General features: G+C 51.5%; 1 protein-coding gene across 18 annotated transcripts; it reads left to right on the forward strand.

Annotated features, from left to right (window-relative positions):
- The first annotated feature begins 13,054 nt into the window (after positions 1-13,054).
- Positions 13,055-24,570, forward strand: LZTS3 (leucine zipper tumor suppressor family member 3). Of its 18 annotated transcripts, none has more exons than XM_074004882.1 (6): positions 13,820-13,978; positions 14,740-14,865; positions 19,279-19,503; positions 20,046-20,522; positions 20,842-21,705; positions 22,046-24,570. In XM_074004882.1, exons 4-6 carry the CDS (start codon positions 20,064-20,066, stop codon positions 22,742-22,744), a joined length of 2,022 nt encoding a protein of 673 aa, XP_073860983.1. In that variant the 5' UTR covers positions 13,820-13,978; positions 14,740-14,865; positions 19,279-19,503; positions 20,046-20,063; the 3' UTR covers positions 22,745-24,570. The 18 variants fall into 18 exon arrangements, with proteins under 18 accessions (XP_073860982.1, XP_005568532.1, XP_073860980.1 ...); XM_045362616.3 differs by having other exon boundaries at positions 19,279-19,441; XM_074004881.1 differs by lacking the exons at positions 13,820-13,978; positions 14,740-14,865 and adding an exon at positions 13,055-13,693.
- Positions 24,571-24,763: the final 193 nt, after the last annotated feature.

The raw sequence follows: 24,763 nt of genomic DNA on the forward strand, positions 1-24,763 counted from the left end.
TCAAAAAAAAAAAAAAAAAAAAAAAAACTGGGAAAGGGTACATGGAGGTTGTACTCATTTTCTCTCTTCTTTCTTTTTTGTTTTTAAGATAAGCTCTAGCTCTGTTGCCCAGGCTGGAGTACAGTGGCACGATGTCAGTTCACTGCACCTCAACTCAATGGGCTCAAGCCATCCTCTCAACTCAGCCTCCTGAGTAGCTGAGGACTTACAGGTGTGACACCACCATGCCCGGCTAATTTTTTAATTTTTTGTAGAGATGGGGTTTTGCCATGTTGCCTAGGCTGGTCTCGAACTCATGAGCTCAAGCAATCCACCTGCCTTGGCCACCCAAAGTGCTGGGATTACAGGCGTGAGCCACCGCAGCCAGCCATCTATTTTCATACATGTTTAAACTTTTCTATAACAAAACATAAAGAGCCCTAGACGGCCTTGTGTATCCTTGGCTCATGCTAAACCTTGAGAAAAGGGGCTAAAATAGCTGGGTTATGTGAAGCCACCAGTAATATGGTGGCAGTTCAGTGATTCCCCCAGGCTACCACAGTGATACTGATAACTGGATGCATGTTGGATTTTTGTTTTTTGAGACAGAGTCTCACTCTTTTGCCCAGGCTGGAGTATAGTGGTATGATCATGGCTCACTGCTGCCTCAAACTCCTGGGCTCAAGCGATCCTCCCACCTCAGCCTCCCTAATAGCTAGGACTACAGGAGCACTCTACCATGCCCAGCTAATAAATATATATATATATTTTGGTAGAGACAGGATCTCACTATGATGCTCATGGTGGTCTTGAACTCCTGGGCTCAAGTGATCCTCCTACTTCGGCCTCCCAAAGCACTGGGATTATAGCCATGTACCACTGCACCCAGCCTGTACTGAGAATCTTTATAACAGAACATTATTTAAACACATCTGAAATATGTCATAAAAAAATAATGTAATTTATGGGGAGCTTAGTGAGTACAAGGCATGATTTTGAACACCCTAGGGAAGTAGTGAGCAAAACACGGCCCCAGCCACAAGTAGGGATTAGTGCAGTGGTATTAAATCTGACAGCGAGACCAATCAATCACAAGCCAGCAAGTGCACAGCCAGATGCTGGAGTGTATGAAAGGGACCAGTGGATAATAGCAGAGGCCTTCCAGGCTAGAGGGAGGACAGGTGCAGAGATCTGGAGTGGAGAATAAGGCCTGTGGTTCCCTGAGGAGAGCATGGAGTGTTGGGAGGAGGAAAGGCCAGGGCAAATGAGAGACAAAGCTGGAAAAGGAGGCTGGGACCTGGCTGGGAAAGACTGAGCCCGGAGATCTGAGCTATGTTTGGTAAGCCTGGGTGGGGAAGAGGTGGGAATGTTTATTTACTTAGTGTTTTGAATCTGTTAACTCATATCGGCCGGGCGCGGTGGCTCACGCCTGTAATCCCAGCACTTTGGAAGGCCGAGGCGGGCGGATCACAAGGTCAGGAGATCGAGACCATGGTGAAACCCCGTCTCTACTAAAAGTAGAAAAAAATTAGCCGGGCGCAGTGGCGGGCGCCAGTAGTCCCAGCTACTCGGAGGCTGAGGCCGGAGAATGGCGTGAACCCGGGAGGCGGAGCTTGCAGTGAGCCGAGATCGCGCCACTGCACTCCAGCCTGGGCGACAGAGCGAGACTCCGTCTCAAAAACAAACAAACAAACAAACAAAAAAACCTCATATCTTTTTTTTTTTTTTTTTTTTTTTTTTTTTTTTTTTTTTTGAGACGGAGTCTCGCTCCGTCGCCCAGGCTGGAGTGCAGTGGCGCGATCTCGGCTCACTGCAAGCTCCGCCTCCCGGGTTCACGCCATTCTCCGGCCTCAGCCTCCGAGTAGCTGGGACTACAGGCGCCCACCACTGCGCCCGGCTAATTTTTTGTATTTCTTAGTAGAGATGAGGTTTCACCATGTTAGCCAGGATGATCTCGATCTCCTGACCTTGTGATCCACCCGTCTCGGCCTCCCAAAGTGCTGGGATTACAGGCTTGAGCCACCGCGCCCAGCCTAACTCATATCTTAAAACCTTTACATCACTGTATCCCACAAATTGTCATTACACCATCAACTTCTCCCTCCACAAGCCACTGGACTGTTTGAGAATATCCCTCAAGTCTTCATGCGTTCATGCCTCAACCCCAAGATTGGAGACAGCTATTCCCCTAAGGTTGTGTTGTTCAGATTCTTTTAACAGTATCTCTTAGTAAGAAATCCATTTTCCTATGTGTGCATTTACGCATATAGATACATGAAGCAGGCGTTTCACAGTACAATCCTTTTGGTTTGATGCATGTTGATTCTTGCCTCTCTATTCTGTTTTATTGCCAATGGTGACTAAATTGATTTTACAACAGATCTTGACCTACAGTTTGAAAAACAGAGTACTAAAGAGTCTTGTTTCCTTTATTGAGAACAGGGCAAGGATGAGTATCTGGGTAGAGTTGTGCGTTGTACATAACCTTTGATAGTCATATAGTTGTACCAAAAACAATTTCAGTAGTGACACTGAAAAACATTTTGACTTGATTTATCCTGACAGCATACATAATTTTTGACTGGCTAATACATTATTTGATTATTAATTACAGCAAAATGGATAAGGGAACCTTATAAGAAAACATACCAAATACCAATACTGTAACATTACACTTATTTAAATATAACCTTTTGCTTATAGCTTGGTAGATTTACTCTGACTGGTTTTTAGTCATTTTAACTTACTTTCTATTTTACATTTACTATTTAAATTTCTACCATATGACACAAAAACACATCTATAATATAATAAAACTAAAACTCTTAATGTTCTAACTGTTCAGAACTGAGTAACAGACTTAATTCCGCAATTGCTGTAGGAGATTTTCCTTTAGCTGTTTCTCAGCAAGGTAAGTCAAGTCACCTTGTTGAGCTAAACTCCACAGTTCCCTGTGTTGTTCACATAATAGTGTAGTTGTGTGGACATGTGCTTGCTGTCTAGTTGGGCAGTTGTCTTTTTTTTTTTTTTGAGATGGACTCTCGCCCTGTCACCCAGGCTGGACAATGGTTCTGTCTTGGCTCACTACAACCTCCACCTCCCGGGTTCAAGTGATTCTCCTGCGTCAGCCTCCCGAGTAGCTGGGATTATAGGCACCTGCCATCATGCCTGGCTAATTTTTTTGGGCTTTTTTTTTTTTTTTTTTTTTGACAGTCTCACTGTGTTGCCCAGGCTGGAGTGCGATCACAGCTCAGAGTTTAAGATCAGCCTGGGCAACATGGTGAAACCCCATCTCTACCAAAAAAAAAAGACAGAAGTTAGCCAGGTGTGGTGGTGTGCACCTGTAGTCCCAGCTACAGGAAGCTGAGTGAGACCAAAAAAAAAGGACCTACATGCTCTATCTGTTTCACAGGTACATGTATGATGCAGAGGCACTCACTTGAAGTGGTGACTTGTGTTCCTTTTCGCTTTGTATCTAAATATCTTGAAATGAGGCTTACAGGGTATAGGTACAGATGAGTCTGTTAGTATCATATAAACAATGCGTCAATTACATAAAAACAGAATCAGACGTTACAGGGGGACCTTGTGGAACATACAAAAAACATAAACCATTTTCTATCTTGGTAAAATGCAATTAGTAAAGAATAGTGTTAAGAAAGAGAATATAGTTTTTAATTTTTTGTATATTTTTCCTTTAACTTTTATATTTATTTATTTACTTATTTTCACTTTTTGAGACGGAGTCTCGCTCTCTCAGGCTGGAGTGCAATGGTGCGGTCTCGGCTTACTGCAACCTCTGCCTCCTGGGTTCAAGCGATTCTCCTGCCTCAACCTCTCGAGTAGCTGGGATTACAGGCGCCTGCCACCATGCCTGGCTAATTTTTGTATTTTTTTTTTTTTTTTTTTAGTAGAGATGGGTTTTCACCATGTTGGCCAGCCTGGTCTCAAACTCCTGGCCTCAGGTGATCCGCCCACCTCACCCTCCCAAAGTGCTGGGATTATAGGCGTGAGCCACCACGCTCGGCCTTAAATTTTATTTTTCACAAACCGTGTGTGTGTGTGTGTGTGTGTGTGTGTGTGTGTGTGTGTGTGTGTATAAACATCAACTCAGCTGGGCGCGGTGGCTCACGCCTGTAATCCCAGCACTTTGGGAGGCCAAGGTGGGCGGATCACCTGAGGTCAGGAGTTCGAGACCAGCCTGGCCAACATGGTGAAACCCCATCTCTACAAAAATACAAAAGTTAGCCGAGCATGATGGCGGGTGCCTATAATCCCAGCTATGTGAGAGGCTGAGGCGAGAGAATTGCTTGAACCCAAGAGGCGGAGGTTGCAGTGAGCCGAGATCGTGCCGCTGCACTTCAGCCTGGGCGACAGGGCGAGACTCTGTCTCAAACAAACAAACAAACACAAAAAAAACACATCAGCTTATAAAACAGTCATAAAAGACCCCAGCATTCTTGGATTATAATCATTTCAGTTACTTTTATATTGGCTTAGATAACCCCCAAGACCTTTACTGGTCATTCCCAGGAATTTTTGGCCCAATTCCAGAAGTTTTCATTTCCTCATAAAGTAAGCACAGCTGTAAAAGGCTTTAGTACAAACATTCAAACTTTAGCATGAATTAAAGTGCCTTGTCTGCCCCCTAATTTGCTGTTCAGAGGTAATGGCAAGCAGTCATCTCAGAGAGGTAAACCCAGATCCCCTTCTGGACAAGTTGGTGGGTAGGACCCCAAAGGATTGCAATAGTCTTTCCTAATCTGATAGGTTTTGGTCTGCATCTCTTCAGTATCAATAAGGATATAGATGTTTTCAACTGCTTATTGGCTATCTGGATTCATAGTGATATATATCTATATCTATATTTTTTTATTTATTTTTTGGGACAGAGTCTTGGCTGTGTCACCCAAGCTGGAGTGGAGTGGCATCTCGGCTCACTACAACCTCTGCCTCCTGGGTTCAAGTGATTCTCCTGCCTCAGCCTCCCAAGTAGCTGGGATTACAGGCACATGCCACCACGCCTGGCTGATTTTTGTAATTTTAGAAGAGACGGGGTTTTGCCATGTTGGCCAGCCTGGTCTCGAACTTCTGACTTCAGGTGATCCACCTGCCTCGGCCTCCCAAAGTGCTGGGATTATAGGCATGAGCCACCGCACCCAGCCCTAAGTGATATATTTCTTTTACCTATTTATCTGTAGACCTAGGGTTTTTGTGATTTCATTCATCATTCAACAAAGGAATGTTGTGTCTATTATGTATTTGTATTCATTTTCTACTGCTGCTGTAACAAATGACCAAATCTTAGTGGCATAAAACTACACAAACTTATTATCTTATGCTTCTGTAGCTTAGAAGTCCAATGTGAGTCTTCTGTGCTAAAATATAAGGAAGGACTGTGTTCCCTTTCTGGAGGTTCTTTTCCAGCTAGAGGCCACCCACATTTCTTGGCTCATGGCCCCCTTCTTCCATCTGCAAAGCCAGTTATATTGCATCTCTCTGATCATTCTTTCCTAGTCACATCTCCATCTCACTCTTTCTGCCGTCCTCTTTCACTTTTAAGAATACTTGTGATGACACTGGGCCTACCTGGATTATCCAGGCTAATCTTCCTATTTTAAGGTCAGCTGATCAAAACCTTAATTCTGTCTACAACCTTAATTTTGGTTGGCCATGTAACAACATATTCACAGGTTCTGGGGATTAGGATTTGGACATTTTGGGTGGGGGGCATTATTCCGCTTACTCTAGAGTATTAAGAGAGAGATGATTTTTTTAAATTTATATTTTAAATATGTTTCTAAAGACAGTCAAAAAGGAAAATGAGTTTATTTGGAAGAATAAACAGGTAAGTAAGCTCTGAAAATGTAGAAATAGCAAAGGATTAAGATATTAAATATTTGCCCAGCTGTGGTGCCTCACATCTGTAATCCTAGCACTTCGGGAGGCAGAGGCAGGAGGATTACTTGAGGTCAGGAATTCATTACCAGCCTGGGCAACTTACCAATACCCCTTCTCTACAAAAAACTTTTTTAAAAGGAAGCTGGGCATATCTGTAGTCCTGCCTCCTCAGGAGACTGAGGCAGGCAGGCAGGAGGATCACTTGAGTCTAGGAATTCGAGGCTGCAGTGAGCTGATTGTGCCAAAGTGCAAAAATTACATTACTGCCTAGACTCCTTTCTTCTGCCATATGACCTGTGATCCCACAATCTCAAGGTAGCCCATGTTTAATCTCATATGTATCTTTCCTGAATTTTCTATGCACGTACATATATATTCTTTGAAAAAGAACAGAGGGGCTGGGCACGGTGGTGGCTCACACCTTTAATCCCAGCACTTTGGGAGGCCAAGGTGGGCTGATTACCTGAGGCCAGGAGTTCAAGCCATCCTATCCAACATGGTAAAACCTCATTTCTACTAAAAATATAAAAATTAGCTGGGCATGGCCAGGCATGGTGGCTCACACCTGTAATCCTAACACTTTGGGAGGCCCAGGCGGGTAGATCACCTGAGGTCAGGAGTTCGATACCAGCCTGGCCAACATGGAGAAACCCCGTCTTTACTAAAAACACAAAATTAGCCAGACGTGGTGGCGCATGCCTGTAATCCCAGCTACTCGGGAGGCTGAGGCAGGAGAATCGCTTGAACCCGGGAGGCAGAGGTTGCGGTGAGCCGAGATGGCGCCATTGCACTCCAGCCTGGACAACAAGAGCGAAACTCCGTCTCAAAAAAAAATTAGCCAGGCATGGTGGCGGGCACCTATAATCCCAGCTACTCAGAAGGTTGAGGCAGGAAAATCGCTTGAACCCAGGAGGCGGAGGTTGCAGTGAGCCGAGATCATGCCACTGCATTCCAGTCTGGGTAACAGACTAAGACTCCATCTCAAAAAAAAAAAAAAAAAAAAAGGTAGAGGGACTCTCTGTTTTGCGGGCTGCTCAATAAATAAATAATCATAGTAGAAAAATTAGAGCATGATAGGTTGATAGTTATACATATGATTATGCCACAGCTTTTTTCACTTACTGTGGTCATCTTTCTGTGTCAACACATAGGCATTCATGTCCTTCTTTTAAATATTAATAGCTGTCTATTGTTACATTGCATTGGATGCCTTGTAATATATTTAATCAATCTTCTATTAATAGATTGATGTATTTACAAGGTTTTTTTTTTTTTACTTTTACAATCAGTACATTAGTTACTGTCTTCAGACATATGACATATTATTAGTGATGTTATCTCTTCCCAAGAAATGAGATTGCTGGGTCCAAGGATGTACACATTTCATATTTTTATATACTATCCAATTGTCCTGCCAAAAGGCTGTACCAATTTATACCCTCAAAAATGCTATGTGAGGCTAGGTGCAGTGGCTCACACCTGTAATCTGAGCACTTTGGGAGGCCAAGGCGGGTGGATCACTTGAGCTCAGTAGTTTGAGACTAGCCTGGAAAACATGGCAAAAACTTGTCTCTACAAAAAATACAAAAATTAGCTGGACATGCTGGTAAATGCCTGTAGTCCCAGCTACTCGGGAGGCTGAGGCAGGAGAATCACTTGAACCCAGGAGGCGAAAGTTGCAGTGGGACAAAATGGTGCCACTGCACTCCAGCCTGGCAACAAGAGCGAGACTCCGTCTCAAAAATAAATAAATAAATAAATAAATATTAAAAAAATAAAAAGAATTATTGACTTGACTTCTGGTAAAATCAAGAGGGCCTCAAATGGTCTAGCTGTAAGCTGCCCTCCTGCTGTATTCTGTGGGTAAGGTCCCCTAGCCAATCCTTTCATCAAATGAACCAGGAGCAGTTCCTGCTTATCTCTTAATAGTAGGCTTCAGTTCCCTGCCAGTCTGTAGAATTATTCATACAAGCCAGTTACCTCCCATACAGGAACCAGGGAGCACCTCACTCTCATCACTACAAAGCCTGCCCTCCACAACCCCTGGTTGTTCACTCCATTCCTGAGTGCACCTCCTGTGTGGCCCTGCATGGCTTGTGGTGCCCTTTCCCATTGAGTATGTAACTAATGAACTGCAGTAAATCTCACCTGTCCAGTGTCGGTGTTGTGTTTGGTCACTGCCATCACATGAAAGTGGGAACCCCTCCCTCAGCTATGGGGCAAAGAGGACGTGATTAAAACAAACATTCAAAAGACTAATGAGGCCGGGCGCGGTGGCTCAAGCCTGTAATCCCAGCACTTTGGGAGGCCGAGACGGGCAGATCACGAGGTCAGGAGATCGAGACCATCCTGGCTAACACCGTGAAACCCCGTCTCTACTAAAAATACAAAAAACTAGCCGGGCGAGGTGGTGGGCGCCTGTAGTCCCAGCTACTCCGGAGGCTGAGGCAGGAGAATGGCGTAAACCTGGGAGGCGGAGCTTGCAGTGAGCTGAGATCCGGCCACTGCACTCCAGCCCGGGCTACAGAGCAAGACTCTGTCTCAAAAAAAAAAAAAAAAAAAAAAAAAAGACTAATGATATCCCATGCTGGTGAGGCTGTAGGGAAACAGGAACTCATGTAGCTTTTTTTTTTTTTTTTTTTTTGAGATGGCAACTCACTCTCTAGCCCAGGCTGCAGTGTGCAGTGGCATGATGACTGTTCACTGCAGCCACGACCTCCCGAGTTCAGGTGATCCTCCTGCTTCAGCCTCCTGAGTTGCTGGGATTACAGGCACTTGCCACCTCACCCAGCTAATTTTTGTATTTTTAGTAGAGACGGGGCTTCACCATGTTGGCCAGGCTGGTCTCAAACTCCTGACTTCAGGTGATCTGCCCACCTCAGCCTCCCAAAGTGCTGGGATTAAGGCGTGAGCCATTGTGCCTGGCCGGTAATACATAATTCTTCATTTCAACTGTTCTTGGTTAATTGGGAGGGTTCTTTTTGGGTACTCATTTTTGACTGATTTTTTTTGGCATCTGTTATGATAATTGTTTCTTTTTCTCATTTGACAAACTCATGGCTTATTAATTTCATATAGAATAATCTACAATTTTATTTTCTTGAATTGTATGTAGGATTTTCCCCCCCGGAACTGATGAACTGATGAGTACGGTTTTCAGTTTTCCTTTCTTCCTATGCTATTATTAGGAATTGGTATAAGGGGAATTGTGGCTTCATAAAATGAAATAGACAGCTTTCTATCTTTTCTGGGTTCTGATGCAGATTAGTAGGGTGAAAATTATCTATTCAGTGAGTTTGGGAGATTTCTTCCATTAAACTATCTGAGGCCAGAGCCTTTTTTAAATTTTATTTTGGCCGGGCGCGGTGGCTCAAGCCTGTAATCCCAGCACTTTGGGAGGCCGAGACGGGCGGATCATGAGGTCAGGAGATCGAGACCATCCTGGCTAACACGGTGAAACCCTGTCTCTACTAAAAAATACAAAAAACTAGCCGGGCGAAGTGGCGGGCGCCTGTAGTCCCAGCTACTTGGGAGGCTGAGGCAGGAGAATGGCGTGTACCCGGGAGGCGGAGCTTGCAGTGAGCTGAGATCCGGCCACTGCACTCCAGCCTGGGCGACAGAGCATGACTCCGTCTCAAAAAAAAAAAAAAAAAAAAAAAAAAAATTTTTATTTTATTTTTTTGACACAAGGTCTTGCTCTGTTGCCCAGACTAGAGTGCAGCAGCACGATCATGGCCCATTTGCAGCCTCAACATCCCAGGCCCAAGCCATTATCCAACCTCAGCCTGCTGAGTAGCTGAGACCACAGGTGTGCACCACTATGCCTTGCTAATTTTTTAATTTTTTTTTTTTTTTTGAGACAGGGTCTCACTCTGTCGCCTAGGCTGGAGTGCAACGGCACGATCTCAGCTCACTGCAACCTCCACCTCCTGGGTTCAAGCGATTCTCTTGCCTCAGCTTCCCGAGTAGCCAGCACTACAGGCATTCACCACCACACCTGGCTAATTTTTGTATTTTTTGGTAAAGATGGGGCTTCACTAATGTTGGCCAGGCTGGTCTCAAACTCCTGACTTCAGGTGATCCACCCGCCTTGGCCTCCCAAAGTGCTGGGATTACAGGAGTAAGCCACCGTGCCCAGCCCAATTTTTAAATTTTTTTATAGAAACAGGGTCTCCCTATGTTGTCCAAGCTGGTCTTGAACTCCTAGGCTCAAGCCATCCTCCTGCCTTGGCCTCCTAAGGTGTTGAGATTATAGGCGTAAGTAACCATGCCAGCCACCAGAACCTTTTTTGGACATATTTCTTGGATGATGTTTTTAACATCTTTTTTATTCTTGTAATTTTATTTCCCAGAAAATGATCCACTTTATCAAGGTTTTCAGGGCCAGACACAGTGGCTCAGGCCTGTAATCCCAGCACTTTGGAAGGTGGAGGTGGGTGGATCACTTGAGGCCAGGAATTTGAGACCAGCCTGGCCAAAATGGCGAAAACCCTGTCTGTACTAAAAATACAAAAAATTAGCTGGGCGTAGTGGTACACACCTGTAATCCCAGCTACTGAGACTGAGGCACGAGAAGCACTTAAACTGGGAGGCGGAGGTTGCAGGGAGCCAAGATCATGCCACTGCACTCCAGCCTGGGTGACAGAGCAAGACTGTCTCAAAAAACAAACAAACTTGTGTGATCATTAATCAGCAAGTGACAAATCATCTTAAGCAACAAAACAAAACAAAACAAGTATTGATTGGTTCGCTCAACTGATGAACCGAGATACAAATAGTCTAATCTCAGCACTTTGGGAGGCCGAGGCGGGCGGATCTCAAGGTCAGGCGTTCGAGACCAGCCTGACCAACATGGTGAAACCCTCTACTAAAAATACTCTACTAAACTCTCTACTAAAAATACAAAAATTAGCCGGGTATGGTGGTGGCATATGCCTGTAATCCCAGCTACTCAGGAGGCTGAGGCAGGAGAATCGCTTGAACCCAGGAGGTGAAGGTTGCAGTGGGCCAAAATTGCGCCATTGCATTCCAGAGGGAGACTCCGTTTCAGAAAAAAAAAAAAAAAAAAGTCTAGTTCATGGTTGCTCTGAAAGAAAGGAAGGTGATTGCATTATTCATTGAACAGATACACACTATGCAGAGTTTGTGTAAATTTTAAGTGAGACTCTGTCTCAAAAAAAGAAAAGTTTTCATATGCATTGGACCAGAGTCAGATATAGATAGTATTCTCTTATTTTCCTGGTGTTCTTTTAAAGATGCAAAACCAGGCCGGGCGCGGTGGCTCAAGCCTGTAATCCCAGCACTTTGGGAGGCCGAGACGGGCGGATAACGAGGTCAGGAGTTCGAGACCATCCTGGCTAACACGGTGAAACCCCGTCTCTACTAAAAAATACAAAAAACTGGCCGGGCGCGGTGGCTCAAGCCTGTAATCCCAGCACTTTGGGAGGCCGAGGCGGGCGGATCACAAGGTCAGGAGATCGAGACCACAGTGAAACCCCGTCTCTACTAAAAATACAAAAAATTAGCCGGGCGCGGTGGCGGGCGCCTGTAGTCCCAGCTACTCAGGAGGCTGAGGCAGGAGAATGGCGGGAACCCGGGAGGCGGAGCTTGCAGTGAGCCGAGATCGCGCCACTGCACTCCAGCCTGGGCAACAGCGTGAGACTCCGTCTCAAAAAAAAAAAAAAAAAAAATACAAAAAACTAGCCGGGCGAGGTGGTGGGCGCCTGTAGTCCCGGCTACTCGGGAGGCTGAGGCAGGAGAATGGCGTAAAAACCCGGGAGGCGGAGCTTGCAGTGAGCTGAGATCCGGCCACTGCACTCCACCCTGGGCGACATAGCGAGACTCCGTCTCAAAAAAAAAAAAAAAAAAAAAAAAAAAGATGCAAAACCATATTATTCTATGAAATAGGAATGGAGACTATAAAGAGAGATTAAGTTGAGATAAAGACAGAGGTGGAATGGAAGTTGGCTGAAAGAAAATAAAATCAAACAAGCAGAATCAAATGTCTTATTGGAGAAAATAAACAGTACTCTTGACTCTGATGAAAATCAAATCCGTAATGGTGAAGAAAAACTTGATATAGTCTCCCAGGGTGCAGAGAAAACAGATTTATTTGACATTGGTGATCCAATGTGATAGTTTTAGAGGACAGGAAAGAAAAAACCCAAATCTTTTCACAGAATGGACAGGAAGAAAACTTTTCTAAGCTGCAAAGAAGACCTCTTTTGTTTCTGGAAAATTAATAGATAAGGCCCATATTGATTTATACTGGCAAAATGTTTGACTTCTGAGGGTAAAGAAAAACCCTTGCAAGCACCAAGCAAACTGCTGACCTTAAACAGACAAACCCAGCTTTGCATTTTCAGTGCCAGAAGACAATGAAATAAAGACAAGAGTTTTGAGGGGGAAAGCTTGAGACTCAAGAATCCTATAAATAGGAAATCACTGTAAAGGCATTCTCACCTAGGGCAAAGGCTTAGGAATACAACATTCCAGAGTCCCCCCTGAAATCGCCAGTCATGTGAGAGATAGGTCCAAATGAGGAATAGAAAAATTAGAATACAAAAAACCGGCAGTGACATTGAAACCAATTAAATAGAGTTGGCAAAAGCCAAAAACAAGGATTGAAAAAGAATGTGGCTTAAAAAAAAAGTGTAAACAAAAGCTAGGTCTGTTGTCCTGATTAAGTGGACAAATATAAGTAGTGAGGGCGGCAGGTAGGAGGCAGAAAAGCACATTACATTTCTTATGACATAAAGGGGAATATAAAAACGAATTATTTGTCACTGACTTTACTAATTTGTGAAATGTAAACTATTTTCATTTGATTAAAGGCAGTCGCGAGAAGAATTAAAAACACTTTCTGCCTTGAAAATCACGATAGAAAATAAAAGCAAATGTGGGAAAATTCAGAAAACAGGAATAAATAAAAACTAGAGAATACAAAGTCGTAAGACCAAACACGACACCTATAAACAGCAGAGACGTAATGCGTTAAATCCCAGCCACAGTAGAGACTGCAGTTCTTAGGACAGACCCTGGTGCCTCCAGGCCTTTGCTAGTGCTAAACTCTCGGCCAGGCTTGTTTCCCCACCCTATTCAAGGCTGAGGCCTCAATTCAAGGCCGACTTTCTCCTCCCGGCAGTCCTCCCGGGCCGCCCTAGGCTGAGTGAGCACTCCCCACAGTGAACGCTGCCGGCGCGGGCGAGGCCGGTGCTCTAGGTCCGGGACAAAGTCCCCACCTCACTCCCTCTCACCCCGGATTGCAGCGTGTGGTCTGGGGCCACGCGTTACGCCAGGCGCGGGACAGGGTGAAAGCGTTCAATCCTGCTGGGGTATAATGTGCATTTTTTCCCCGTCGCACCTTCCAGACGGTGATCCAGTGTGAGCAGCAAGTTTCAAATCGTCTCCGTTTGATCACGAACGGAGTTTACTGCCCTTCGACGCCTCCCGCACGACAGCCCGTGGTCCTCGCGCCCGGGCGGGTCGTTTCTCGGCCGGGTGGATCCACCCGCGACGATTCGTCCCGACCCCACCTAGCGGACTTGCAAGGTCCAAAGGCGTCCGCTGGGAGGCCGCGTCCGGAAGAGCTGGCGCGGGAGAGGAATGGGGCTCGGGGCTCGGAGTCGGGAGCCCCTTCACCCAAGCAAGAGGAGCTCCTCCCCCTCTTCCTAGACGTGGGATTCAGCGAGGGCGCGGTTCCATTGGATTTGTTGCAGACGAACGACTGGGCCTAAACCCAAGCCCAAGGGCCTGGGGGGTAACGAGCGATGACCGGAGGGGATTGTGGCTGTCTTGCTGCGCCCTAGAGAGGGTGAGGCGGAGGGGTCCCACGCGCGGGCGGGGCGCAGCGACGAAGGGGTTAAGGCGCCTCGCCCCGCCCCAGCCCGGGCATTGGCTGTCCCGGGGGGCGTGGCCGGAGGGCGGGCTCGCGTTTGCCGCAGCCGCTGGTGGGCGGGGCTCGGGCGGGGAGCAGGAGGGGCGCGGAGCGGAGCCGGGCCCGCGCCGCGCGTCCCGCCGGGCGTGCTTCGGGCTGCGCCAGCGAGCCGGGCCGGTGGCGCCCGTGTCGGAGACCCCGCGCCGGACCCTGAGGCAGCGAGTAAGTGAGGCAGGCCCATCGTGGCATCCCTCCCGGCTCCGACCTGCCGCCGTGCCTGCTGCACTGCGCGGCATGTCAGACCTGACCGGGACTGGGTAGGGGGCGCGTCCCGCTGCTGGGGTCCCAATGGGGAGGGGAGCGGAGAGGAGGCGGATGATGTCATGGATGCTTCGCCCGGCCTGGGAGGAGGTGGCGGCCAGAGGGGGTGCGGCTCGGATTATGTCACCTCTTCCCTCTGCGCCCCGCCCCCCGGGGCCACACGCGTTGGTGGGGAGCCTGGGGAGGTGCGGGCGGGATTTCCCCCATCGCAGGGACTCCTAGGTCCTGTGGCCTGTGGCTGGGGTCTCTATCAGTTGGCTCTGCGGGCCATGGGCTGCTGGTGAATGGCGACCCCCCCACCCCCAGCAGAAGCTCGTGTTTGCGCGCGTGTGTGTGCTCGGGGTGGAGGGGGCGCTCTCGGCCCCCTCAGTCCTCAGTCCGGAAACACCGGCTTCATCAGAGCCAGTAGCTAGGTGATGGGCCCATTCCGCCGCCAGTGCTTAGGCCACCGAGGGAAGATGGATCTCCCCTTACTCATCCCAACCAAGAAGTTCTGGATATCTCTGCACCCCAAAAGCCCTGCAGTGCCCCCAGATCCCTTTCCTCCCTCCGTCCTGCTTCCTGGAAACCCCTTCTGCTCCCCCTGCCCAGATTCACTGCCTCTTTGCATGGCCCATAACTAGCATTCCCACAGGCATTTGCCCTGCATTTCTTTGGTGCAGGGCCCAGAGATCCCTAGGACTCTGCCATCTGTGCCCCTGGGAAACCTACAGGCCAGACATGGGGATGCCTCAGAGTGAAATCTCCCTGGAGTGACCTGAGCCAAGGGCTCCAAGACGCCCCCTCGGGTGGGTAGAGATCAGGGATGCTGTCCTGAGGCCAGCCTTTGGACTGGTCTAGAAGCATGTAGGATGGTCACAGAGAGCTGGCAAGAGCTTGTGTGTGAAGTAGAGAGGGGCTCAGGTCAGGGGAGATAGAGGAGGGGCATCAGGAGGGGCCTTGGGGACCCTGCTGCAAGCTCTACTCTTGTTCTGGGGACCAAGAGGAATACCAGGCGTTTCACCCATTATACATTTACTTCTTAAAATGCCTGCAAGGTAAGTGTGAGAACTCGAGGTGAAATTACCTGCATGAGGTTGCACTGCTAATCAGTCCAGCTGGGATTTACACTTGGAGCTGATGCTGCCAGAACTCTGTCTACTGCACTTGATCCTGCTCGTGGAAGGATCTGGACAGAGCAGGGGCAAGATCAGCTTTGCCCTTTAGAAGGAGTTCCCTGGCAGCTGCCTGGGGGAGGGAGTGCAGGAGAAGAAAGTCCATTGAGGAGCCCCCAGCAGGGGTGCTGGATGGAGGGGCTGGCTAGAGATTTTTAGGAGATAGAATGGTCTGGGGTTGGGGCCTCTGAGACACCAAGTGTTCCTAGCTTTGGGAGAGACACAGGTTGGGGAGTGGGTTGGAGGTACCTATACATGTAACTCTTAGGTAGAGTCCGTTTGGCACCTTCATGACGCTAATACTGTGTATAATGCCCCAGGCACTGAGGGCTGAGGTGACAGAGATCGAGGCAGTTGGACAACAGGCTGTCATCCCAGGGTGGTGCACTGATGCCAGGAGGCTGCCTTTGCAGACCATGCTCAGTTACCTGGGCCAGTTCAGGACCTTTCCTCTTGGTTCAGTTCCTGCTTATCAGGGAAACATCCTCTTCCTTGTCCTGCCAGTGCCCTACTGGGATTTTGTGGAAAGAAGCTGCAGCAGTCAAAGCTTGGGAGAGACAAGGGGCAGGGCATGTTTGCAAGGGGTTAACCATGACAGGTTAAAATTACGACAAGAAGCTCTTTAGAGAGTGAGGCTCCAGAGAGATCTTCTGTGGGTTGATAGTCAAGCATTCCCCAGGTAGAGCACAGAGAAAGGAGGCTCAGGACAATGGTCCTGGAAACTTGTTTCCATCCACGACTCGAGGCATCTGAGACTTGCTGGGGACTACACACACTCTAGAGAAACAGTAGGGCAGAGTGGCATATGACCAGCCCCAACCTATGCTCAGGTTATCCTTTCCCGGATTTCAGGGAAGGTAGTACTACATGTTTGTATTGCCCCTTATAGTTTACAAAGCACCTTCCCAAACATTATACCCTGTCACTCAAGATCAACATGATCACTGTTGAGGTTTATTCCTGCCCAGATCCAGGTCTCTGGTGCAGCCACCTTGCTTTCCCCTTGCCTAGATCTTTCATCCCACTATTGGCGCCTTCCCTCAGCATATTAACACTCAGGTTTCTACCATGGTTAATTTTAAAATTAAAAAAGCCCTTGAATCTCAAATCTCCTTAAATGACTGCCTTCTCTTTCAGCAGGAACTCTGCCATGTCTTTCTCTGCACTCCTCTAACCTTGTGGACTGCCTTTGTTTTGTACCACGTTTTTGTTCTGTTTTGTTTGTTTGTTTGAGAGGGAGTCTTGCTCTGTCACCCATGCTGGAGTGCAGTGGCGCAATCTTGGCTCACTGCAACCTCCACCTCCTGGGTTCAAGCAATTCTCCCACCTCTGCCTCCCGAGTAGCTGAGATTACAGGCATGCGCCACCACACCCAGCCAATTTTTTTGTATTTTTAGTAGAGACAGGGTTTTGCCCTGTTGGTCAGGCTGGTCTCGAACTCCTGACCTTAGGAGATTCACCTGTCTTGGGCCTCCCTAAGTGCTAGGATTACAAGCGTGAGCCACCGCCCCGGCCTATTTTTTTTTTTTTTTGACATAGTCTCGCTTTGTCTCCCAGGATGGAGTGCAGTGGCATGATCTCGGCTCACTGCAACTTCTGCCTCCTGGGTTCCAGTGATTCTCCCACCTCAACCTCCTGAGTAGCCGGAATTGCAGGCGTGCACTACCACGCCCAGCTAATTTTTTGTATTTTTAGTAGAGACAGGGTTTCACCACGTTGGCCAGGCTGGTCTTGAACTCCTGACCTCAAGTGATTTGCCTGCCTTGGCCTCCCAAAGTGCTGAGATTACAAGCGTGAGCCACCACATCCGGCACTTGTACCACTTTTCTGAAACCATTCTGATATAGACGTTGGTGATGTCTTCAGACCGGCTCCTAAATCCTCAGCACACTCTCCAATCCCAATGTTACCTGGCCCTGTTATTTTTGACACTGGAAACTGTCCCCATATTCTTGAATCCCCTCAATCTTGGCCTTCAGGGCCCACTTTCTCCTGGCCTTCTTCCTGCTCCCAGAGTGCCTCCCAGACTTCTGGGGCTTTGCTCCCTGGCCCAGTGCGGGACCCCACCCTCAGCACCCTTGAAAACTGATGATGTCAATTTCTCTCCATCTAGTGCTTTTTTTTTTTTTTTTTTTTTTTTTTTTAAGACAAAGTCTCGCTCTGTCACCCAGGCAGGAGTACAGCGGTGCAATCACAGCTCACTGAAACCTCTGCCTCCTGGGTTCAAGGGATTCTCGTGCCTCAGCCTCCCAAGTACCTAGGATTACAGGAATGCACACCACGCCCAGCTAATCTTTCTATTTTTAGTAGAGATGGGGATCCACCAAGTTGGCCAGGCTGGTCTGAACTTGGCCTCAAGTAATCTGCCCACCTTGGCCTCCCAAAGTGCTGGGATTACAGGCATGAGCCACCTTGCCTGGTCTCCATTTACTGCTTGAGAGGTATCTTTCTCTGATATTTCCCAAAGCAACTATTTTCCCCAAGCAGTCTCACCCTATCATGTTAAGAGTGTCACACCCACCCTGGTGCCCAGTCCAGAGTTCTCCCTTGTCCCCACCGCCTGACCTCATCTGTATGAAATTTTGCCAGTTCTTTCCCAAACCCTGCCCAGGCTTTCCTACTGGTTCCAAGCCTCAGGCCTTTCAGCCTTCATCCTCTCAGTCCGCAGCTGCTCCCCACATTGCACCCAGAGATGGCAAGGGAAGGGGGCCATGCTTAAGGTAGGAGGGGGTTGCAGGGCTGAGGCATAGCGGGCTGGAGTATGCTGGGGAGTAGAGGCAGAGCAGGGACTAGAGTGAGGCCAGAGAGGGACCCAAGGCACAAAGGGAAGGAGGCTATCACTTTCAGGGTTGTGCACTTGCTGATTGCACCCTTCATTTGGCTCTCTGTCCTCATCCTAGTCCTGGCCCTTGCTTATGGGGACAGACAGGTCCAAGGGAGTAGGGTGGCAAAGTGCTCTTCTCCACACCTGTGGGAACAGATGCTGAGTATGGAATTCTACAAAGACAGTGGACAAGCTTGGTAGTGAACTTTCCAACAACCTAGAGCTCTCATTCCTGGTGTGGGGGCCAGAAGACTCCTGAAGGACAACAGTTTTGTCAGGTTCCCTTGGTCTGGGCCAAGGATACAGCATTAGAACCCAGATGCCGTATCCTTGGTCTGGGCCAAGGATAGGGTATCTGGGTAGAAGATGGTCTGTGGGGCCATCGGGTGCCACGTGGACCCCTTAACTTCATAGGGAAGGAGGGCTCCCTGCCTGGTTTATGCAGGGTGTAGTGGGAAAAGGCCTGAAGGGCACCCCCTTCCATTTCCCACACACTTATTTGAGGGTCTAACCCGAGGCAGACACTGCCTAGTGCTCCTGCCCGGCTGCATTATGCAGATCTCTGGGGCAGGTGTTCCCAGGTGCGAACTTGAGACAAAGGAACGAGGAAGCAGGGCCTCCCTGAGCACAGGTAACCCGAGGCCTGGCTCCCACTGCGCCTGTGGGCCCGCCTTGGGGGAGGGGGACGTGCACCCACAGAAGGGCTCAGAGGGCTTCATGGTAAGCTGAACAGGGTCAAGGTCCACAGGGAGCGGGAGAGGGGAGTAATCCAGGAAGTCTTCCTGGTGGCAGTGAATTCTTAGCGGGGTTCGGCAAGCCCAGGATCCTCGGGGGCGCTGCAGGGTGCGCGGCCCCTCCCCTCCCCCCGCCCACCTGTGGGAAACGCAGGCCCAGAGGGAGGCTCCGTCAGCGCCAGCAGCTGGCGCCACTGCGTCCCCTGCCCCGGCCTCAGCCAGCCCTGGGACCTCTGCAGAGGACTGATCCCGGGAAGGGGGCCCTGTCTTAAGACCTTGGGGCGGGCAGGCCTGCCACCTACTGCAGCCGCGGCCCCCATCCATCCGCGGGGGACAGGGCGTGCCCTTGGCGGCGCCCACCCGCGACCCAGATGCGCACCGCCTACCCACCCTCCCCAAGACTCCCGTTTCCTCAGGCGCTCGCCGCCTCGGGGCGCCTGGCACGCGGCAGCCCCGCAAGGTAGGTCCTTCATTCCTCCCATTTCGCAGAGGAGAAAACTGCAGTCCGGGATGGCTCAGTCGGCCCCTCCAAAGCCGCGCAGCTGGTTCGGGCCGAGCCCCGACTGCGAGAGTGAGGCACATGGCCCCTGCAGACCGGGCCTCGGAGGGTCCCAGGCTTGAGGACCCGTCAGCCCCTCAACCCTTTGGAAAGGCAAGGAGAGAAGCCTGCGCTGGTAGTGAGCTTCCACTTCTGCCCTGACTGCAACACCTTAGGTTAGGGGGCTGGGAAGGACCCCCACCCTCAATTTTTGGATACGAGTGTATTTCTCTCCCTCCCCTATCTTCTGAGGTTGGTTCCCTGTTGGATTCAGGTACTGCTCTCCCCTTCCAACCCCATTTCCCCAGCCCGTGAGGTTCGGATGTTAGGGTCCCAGACCCAGGATAAAGAACCCCAAAATTCTGGGGTTGCAGCAAAAAGTTGAGAGGGTCACTGAACCTGGGAAGCTCATGGCGGAGGTGGGGCTAACGCAGAATTTTAGGAATGGAATGCTGAGCTGAGCTGAGCAACGGCTGGGGGCTAGGTGCATGGAGCCCTGGGGGTTGGGCTTTATCAGGTGGGCAACAGGCAACCCCCATTCCCAAGTTCTCTCTTTTATCCCAGCCCTATTCCTTCACCTTGGATGCCTGAGGACTTTTTGTACCCATTGTAAGGAAGGGGACACTGAGGGGCAGAGTGGTGCTGGGTTGACTTGGCTGGGGTGGTGGGAGTAGGAGTAGGGTCTTACCTATTTCTGCCTTCCTACCTGTGCCCACAGTGCCCCCCTGGCTTAGTCATGGCGAAGCTGGAGACACTGCCTGTGCGCGCTGACCCAGGGCGGGATCCTCTCCTGGCCTTTGCCCCACGGCCCTCCGAGCTTGGACCCCCGGACCCCCGACTGGCCATGGGTAGCGTGGGCAGTGGGGTGGCCCATGCCCAGGAATTTGCCATGAAGAGCGTGGGTACCCGCACAGGGGGAGGGGGCAGCCAGGGCAGTTTCCCTGGCACTCGAGGCAGTGGCAGTGGGGCCAGCAGGGAGAGGCCAGGCCGCTACCCCTCAGAGGACAAGGGTCTCGCCAACTCCCTCTACCTCAATGGCGATCTGCGGGGCAGTGACCACACTGATGTCTGTGGCAACGTGGTTGGCAGTAGCGGTGGCAGCAGCAGCAGTGGTGGCAGTGACAAGGCGCCACCACAATATCGTGAGCCCAGCCACCCACCCAAGCTCCTGGCCACCTCTGGCAAGCTAGACCAGGTCAGCCTTTTTCTGGGGGTGGGAGGCAACCCAGAGAGGAAGGCAAAGTGGGCCTTCTTGGAGGTTGGGTTGTAGGGGCAGGATGGAGGCTGGGCTGGGGAGTCATGGACTGGGGACCTGGGGCCAAGTCTAGCGGGTGGATCAAGGACAGAGATCTGGCATTGGGGAGCCATGGGGTAGAACCCCAGATGAGGGACCTCAGGATGGAGATCCAGTAAGGGTGGGAGGTGGGGCTGGACAAGTCTCGGCCAGAGGGAAGAGCCTGGGCCAAGCCCAAGGCCTCATCCTGATGCCCAGCCCCTTCCTGCCTTTCCTACAGTGCTCAGAACCACTAGTTCGGCCATCGGCCTTCAAGCCTGTCGTACCCAAGAATTTCCACTCCATGCAGAATTTGTGCCCCCCGCAGACCAATGGGACTCCTGAGGGACGACAGGGCCCTGGTGGCCTCAAAGGCGGACTGGACAAGTCCCGGACCATGACTCCAGCGGGCGGGAGTGGGAGTGGCCTCTCAGACTCAGGCCGGAACTCCCTCACGAGCCTGCCCACCTACAGCTCCAGCTACAGCCAGCACCTGGCGCCCCTCAGTGCCTCCACCAGCCACATTAACCGCATTGGCACTGCCAGCTATGGTAGTGGTAGTGGTGGCAGCAGTGGTGGGGGGTCGGGCTACCAGGACCTGGGGACCTCCGATAGTGGACGGGCCTCCAGCAAGAGTGGATCATCGTCATCCATGGGGCGGCCAGGCCACCTGGGCTCTGGGGAGGGTGGAGGTGGAGGCCTACCTTTCGCAGCCTGCTCACCGCCCTCGCCCAGTGCACTCATCCAGGAGCTGGAGGAGCGCCTGTGGGAGAAGGAGCAGGAGGTGGCAGCTCTGCGGCGCAGCCTGGAGCAGAGCGAGGCGGCCGTGGCCCAGGTACTGGAGGAGCGTCAGAAGGCGTGGGAGCGGGAGCTGGCCGAGCTGCGGCAGGGCTGCAGTGGGAAGTTACAGCAGGTGGCCCGCCGTGCCCAGCGTGCCCAGCAGGGCCTACAGCTGCAGGTGCTGCGTCTGCAGCAGGACAAGAAGCAGCTGCAGGAGGAGGCAGCCCGGCTGATGCGGCAGCGGGAAGAGCTGGAGGATAAGGTGGCCGCCTGCCAGAAGGAGCAGGCAGACTTCCTGCCCCGGATGGAGGAAACTAAGTGGGAGGTGCGGGCTGGGGATCTGGGCCTCCCCCCTCTGCCTCCCTTCTGTCCCTCTGGGAAACCCCAGGGCATTTGCCCCTCACTATCATAAGGGGGTGGGGGGTGGTGAAAGGAGCAGGGGGGACAAAATCAACTGGCAGTGCCTGTGAGGACCGGAGGCCATCCCCTGGGTGAGACATGTCCATCTTGAGTCCAGGCAGGTAACCCGGTGCGTCGCTGCGGATGAGGGGCTGAGCCAGCAGCCCCAGGAAGCTTGGTGCCCCTGGCTCCAGATCTGGTAGCTGGGTTGGGGTGAGCAGAGCTCTGCCTTTACCTGGCTTCTCCTCTCACCTGTTCCTGCCCAGGTGTGCCAGAAGGCTGGTGAGATCTCCCTCCTGAAGCAGCAGCTGAAGGACTCGCAGGCGGATGTGTCGCAGAAGTTGAGTGAGATCGTGGGACTGCGCTCACAGCTGCGGGAAGGCCGGGCCTCGCTTCGGGAGAAGGAGGAGCAGCTGCTCAGCCTGCGGGACTCCTTCAGCAGCAAGCAGGCCAGCCTGGAGTTGGGCGAGGGCGAGCTGCCTGCTGCCTGCCTCAAGCCGGCGCTGACCCCCGTGGACCCGGCCGAGCCACAGGATGCTTTGGCCACCTGCGAGAGCGACGAGGCTAAGATGCGCCGTCAGGCCGGGGTGGCCGCTGCCGCCTCCTTGGTTTCCGTGGACGGGGAGGCGGAGGCTGGTGGGGAGAGCGGGACGCGGGCCCTGCGGCGGGAGGTGGGGCGGCTGCAGGCCGAGCTGGCGGCTGAGCGGCGGGCCCGGGAGCGCCAGGGTGCCAGCTTCGCCGAGGAGCGCCGTGTGTGGCTGGAGGAGAAGGAGAAGGTGATCGAGTACCAGAAGCAGCTGCAGCTGAGCTACGTGGAGATGTACCAGCGCAACCAGCAGCTGGAGCGCCGGCTGCGGGAGCGTGGGGCCGCAGGGGGTGCGAGCACGCCCACTCCCCAGCATGGCGAGGAGAAGAAGGCCTGGACCCCCTCCCGCCTCGAGCGCATTGAGTCCACAGAAATCTGATCGACCTGGGCACTCGGCCTATTGACAAATGTCCTGTCAAAAGGCCACAGTCCCTAGTGTCCCCTACCCTCCATCTCCCCCATAGATCCCGTATCCCCAGACCAAAGAGGTTCTCTAAGCAGCTGTGACCAGGTTCCTCCCTCCCCACCTGCCCTTCCAGCTCCAGCACTGCCCCCGTGGCAGCCCACTTGGACCCTCCTAAAAGGAGGGAATAGGGGGAGGGCAGGATGAGCAGGGGCAATCCTAGGTGGTGGGGGAGTCATGCTCCCTTTCTTGGCACCCTCTTGTTGGAGATGGAGGCAGCAGGCCTGCAGTGCCATAAGGTGCCCCAGTCCTTCTGGGGGTCAGGGCTGCTACTGTTGGGCCACCCTGTGTCCAGTGATGCTCTCTGTGCTCACCTCCTAGGCCAAGGAGCCTGAGGGGGCCTGCACTGGGTTTGCTGAGACTGACAGACCCTGGGCTCCAGACCTCTCTCCCTCCTACAGTGCTCTCCCTCCCTGGGCAGATTGGCAGGACAAGTGGGAGCAGATGGCCTGCCTTTGGTTGAGAGGGCTACCTGCCCAGCCCCTCCCCCCAAGATCTCTTGGGCTCAGGCCTCAGAGCCTGGCCTGGTCGTGAGTGTGTGTCCCTGTGTGTGTGTTGCGGGAGGGGAGGACTGGGGCTGGAAGTCCGGCACCCAGGGAAGATCTGTCCTCCTGTTCTTGGAAAGGGTTGCCTGATGGCTTCTCGGCTCTACCCTCGCCCTTCTGGCCAGGATCCCGCAGGGCAACAGCCCCATCTGCTTGGCTGACCCCACACCCAGGGCCACTGTCCGGCTCCAATACAGCTATTAAGTACTACCTGCCTCTCAGGCACTCTCCTCACCCAGTTTCTGAGGTCAGACGAGTGTCTGCGATGTCTTCCCGCACTCTATTCCCCCAGCCTCTTTCTGCTTTCATGCTCAGCACATTGTCTTCCTAGGCAGCCTCTTCCCCAAAGTCTCACCTTTTCTTCCAGTAGAAAATTCTGCTTGACTTTTGGTGCACTGCCCACTTCCCAGCTCCACTGGCCCAAGTCTAAGCCGGAGGCCCTTGTTTTGGGGGTGGGGGGAGAGTTGGATGTGATTGCCCTTGAAGAACAAGGCTGACCTGAGAGGTTCCTGGTGCCCTAAGGTGGCTCAGCATCTACCCAGGGTAGGCCTGGCATGAGGGGTTAGGTCAGCCGACGTCAGCTACTTCTCTTGGGGCCCTCTCAGAGTCCATCTCCCCAAGACAGGAAGGGAAAAGCAAATTTCTAATTCACCAGCAATAAAAATTGGAGGAGGCTTGGCCCTCAGCCCTTGTATTTCTCTCTTTTTCACTCTCTCTTCCTCCCACCCCCAGGACTGAGTTTTGGGGGGCAAGGTGGAGAGAGCTGGCAACTACTGTGAGCAAGTCCCCTAGCCCCTGACCAGCCTCCTCCCATGACTGGTGACTGTTTAATGAGCTGTGCATCCCCCACAAAAACATGAGTGCCCCTCTGTGTGGCCTCTGACCCTTTGCACAGCCCTTCTGGGTGGTCCTCACCAGGTCTCTGAGCTGGGTGGGAGGCCATCCTGGCAACCACTGCCCATTCCATTCACCCCTCACTGCACCTGCCCTAGAACCTGGGCCTAGGCCACAGGGGCAGGGAGAAGAGAAGGCATTAGTAAGAAAAAACTAGAAAAAAATATGAACAGACTTAGCTTTGGGACGTCCAACCACAAAAGAAATTATATATAAATATATATAAATATATATCTCTACCATATGTGATGGAAAGACTTTTTGTTTTCCTTTCCCAAAGAAATAAAATGGAAAAAGCCTCTCGAGTGGTATTCTTTGGCCTGTTTATGTCTTTGCAGGTGTGGGAGGTGAGGCCCGGGTGGGGGATGGAGGCAAAGCTGGAGTAAACAGATTTCCCAGAGGAGGCATGAGACTGGAGGTGCTCACTGGGCCGTGCTAGGAGGTTGGCCCAAAGCCCAAGCTCTGCCACGTTGCCTGGGAAGAGTTGTGGTGCCAC

Source organism: Macaca fascicularis, chromosome 10, assembly GCF_037993035.2.
Source record: "Macaca fascicularis isolate 582-1 chromosome 10, T2T-MFA8v1.1".
Taxonomy (NCBI): Eukaryota; Metazoa; Chordata; class Mammalia; order Primates; family Cercopithecidae; genus Macaca; species Macaca fascicularis.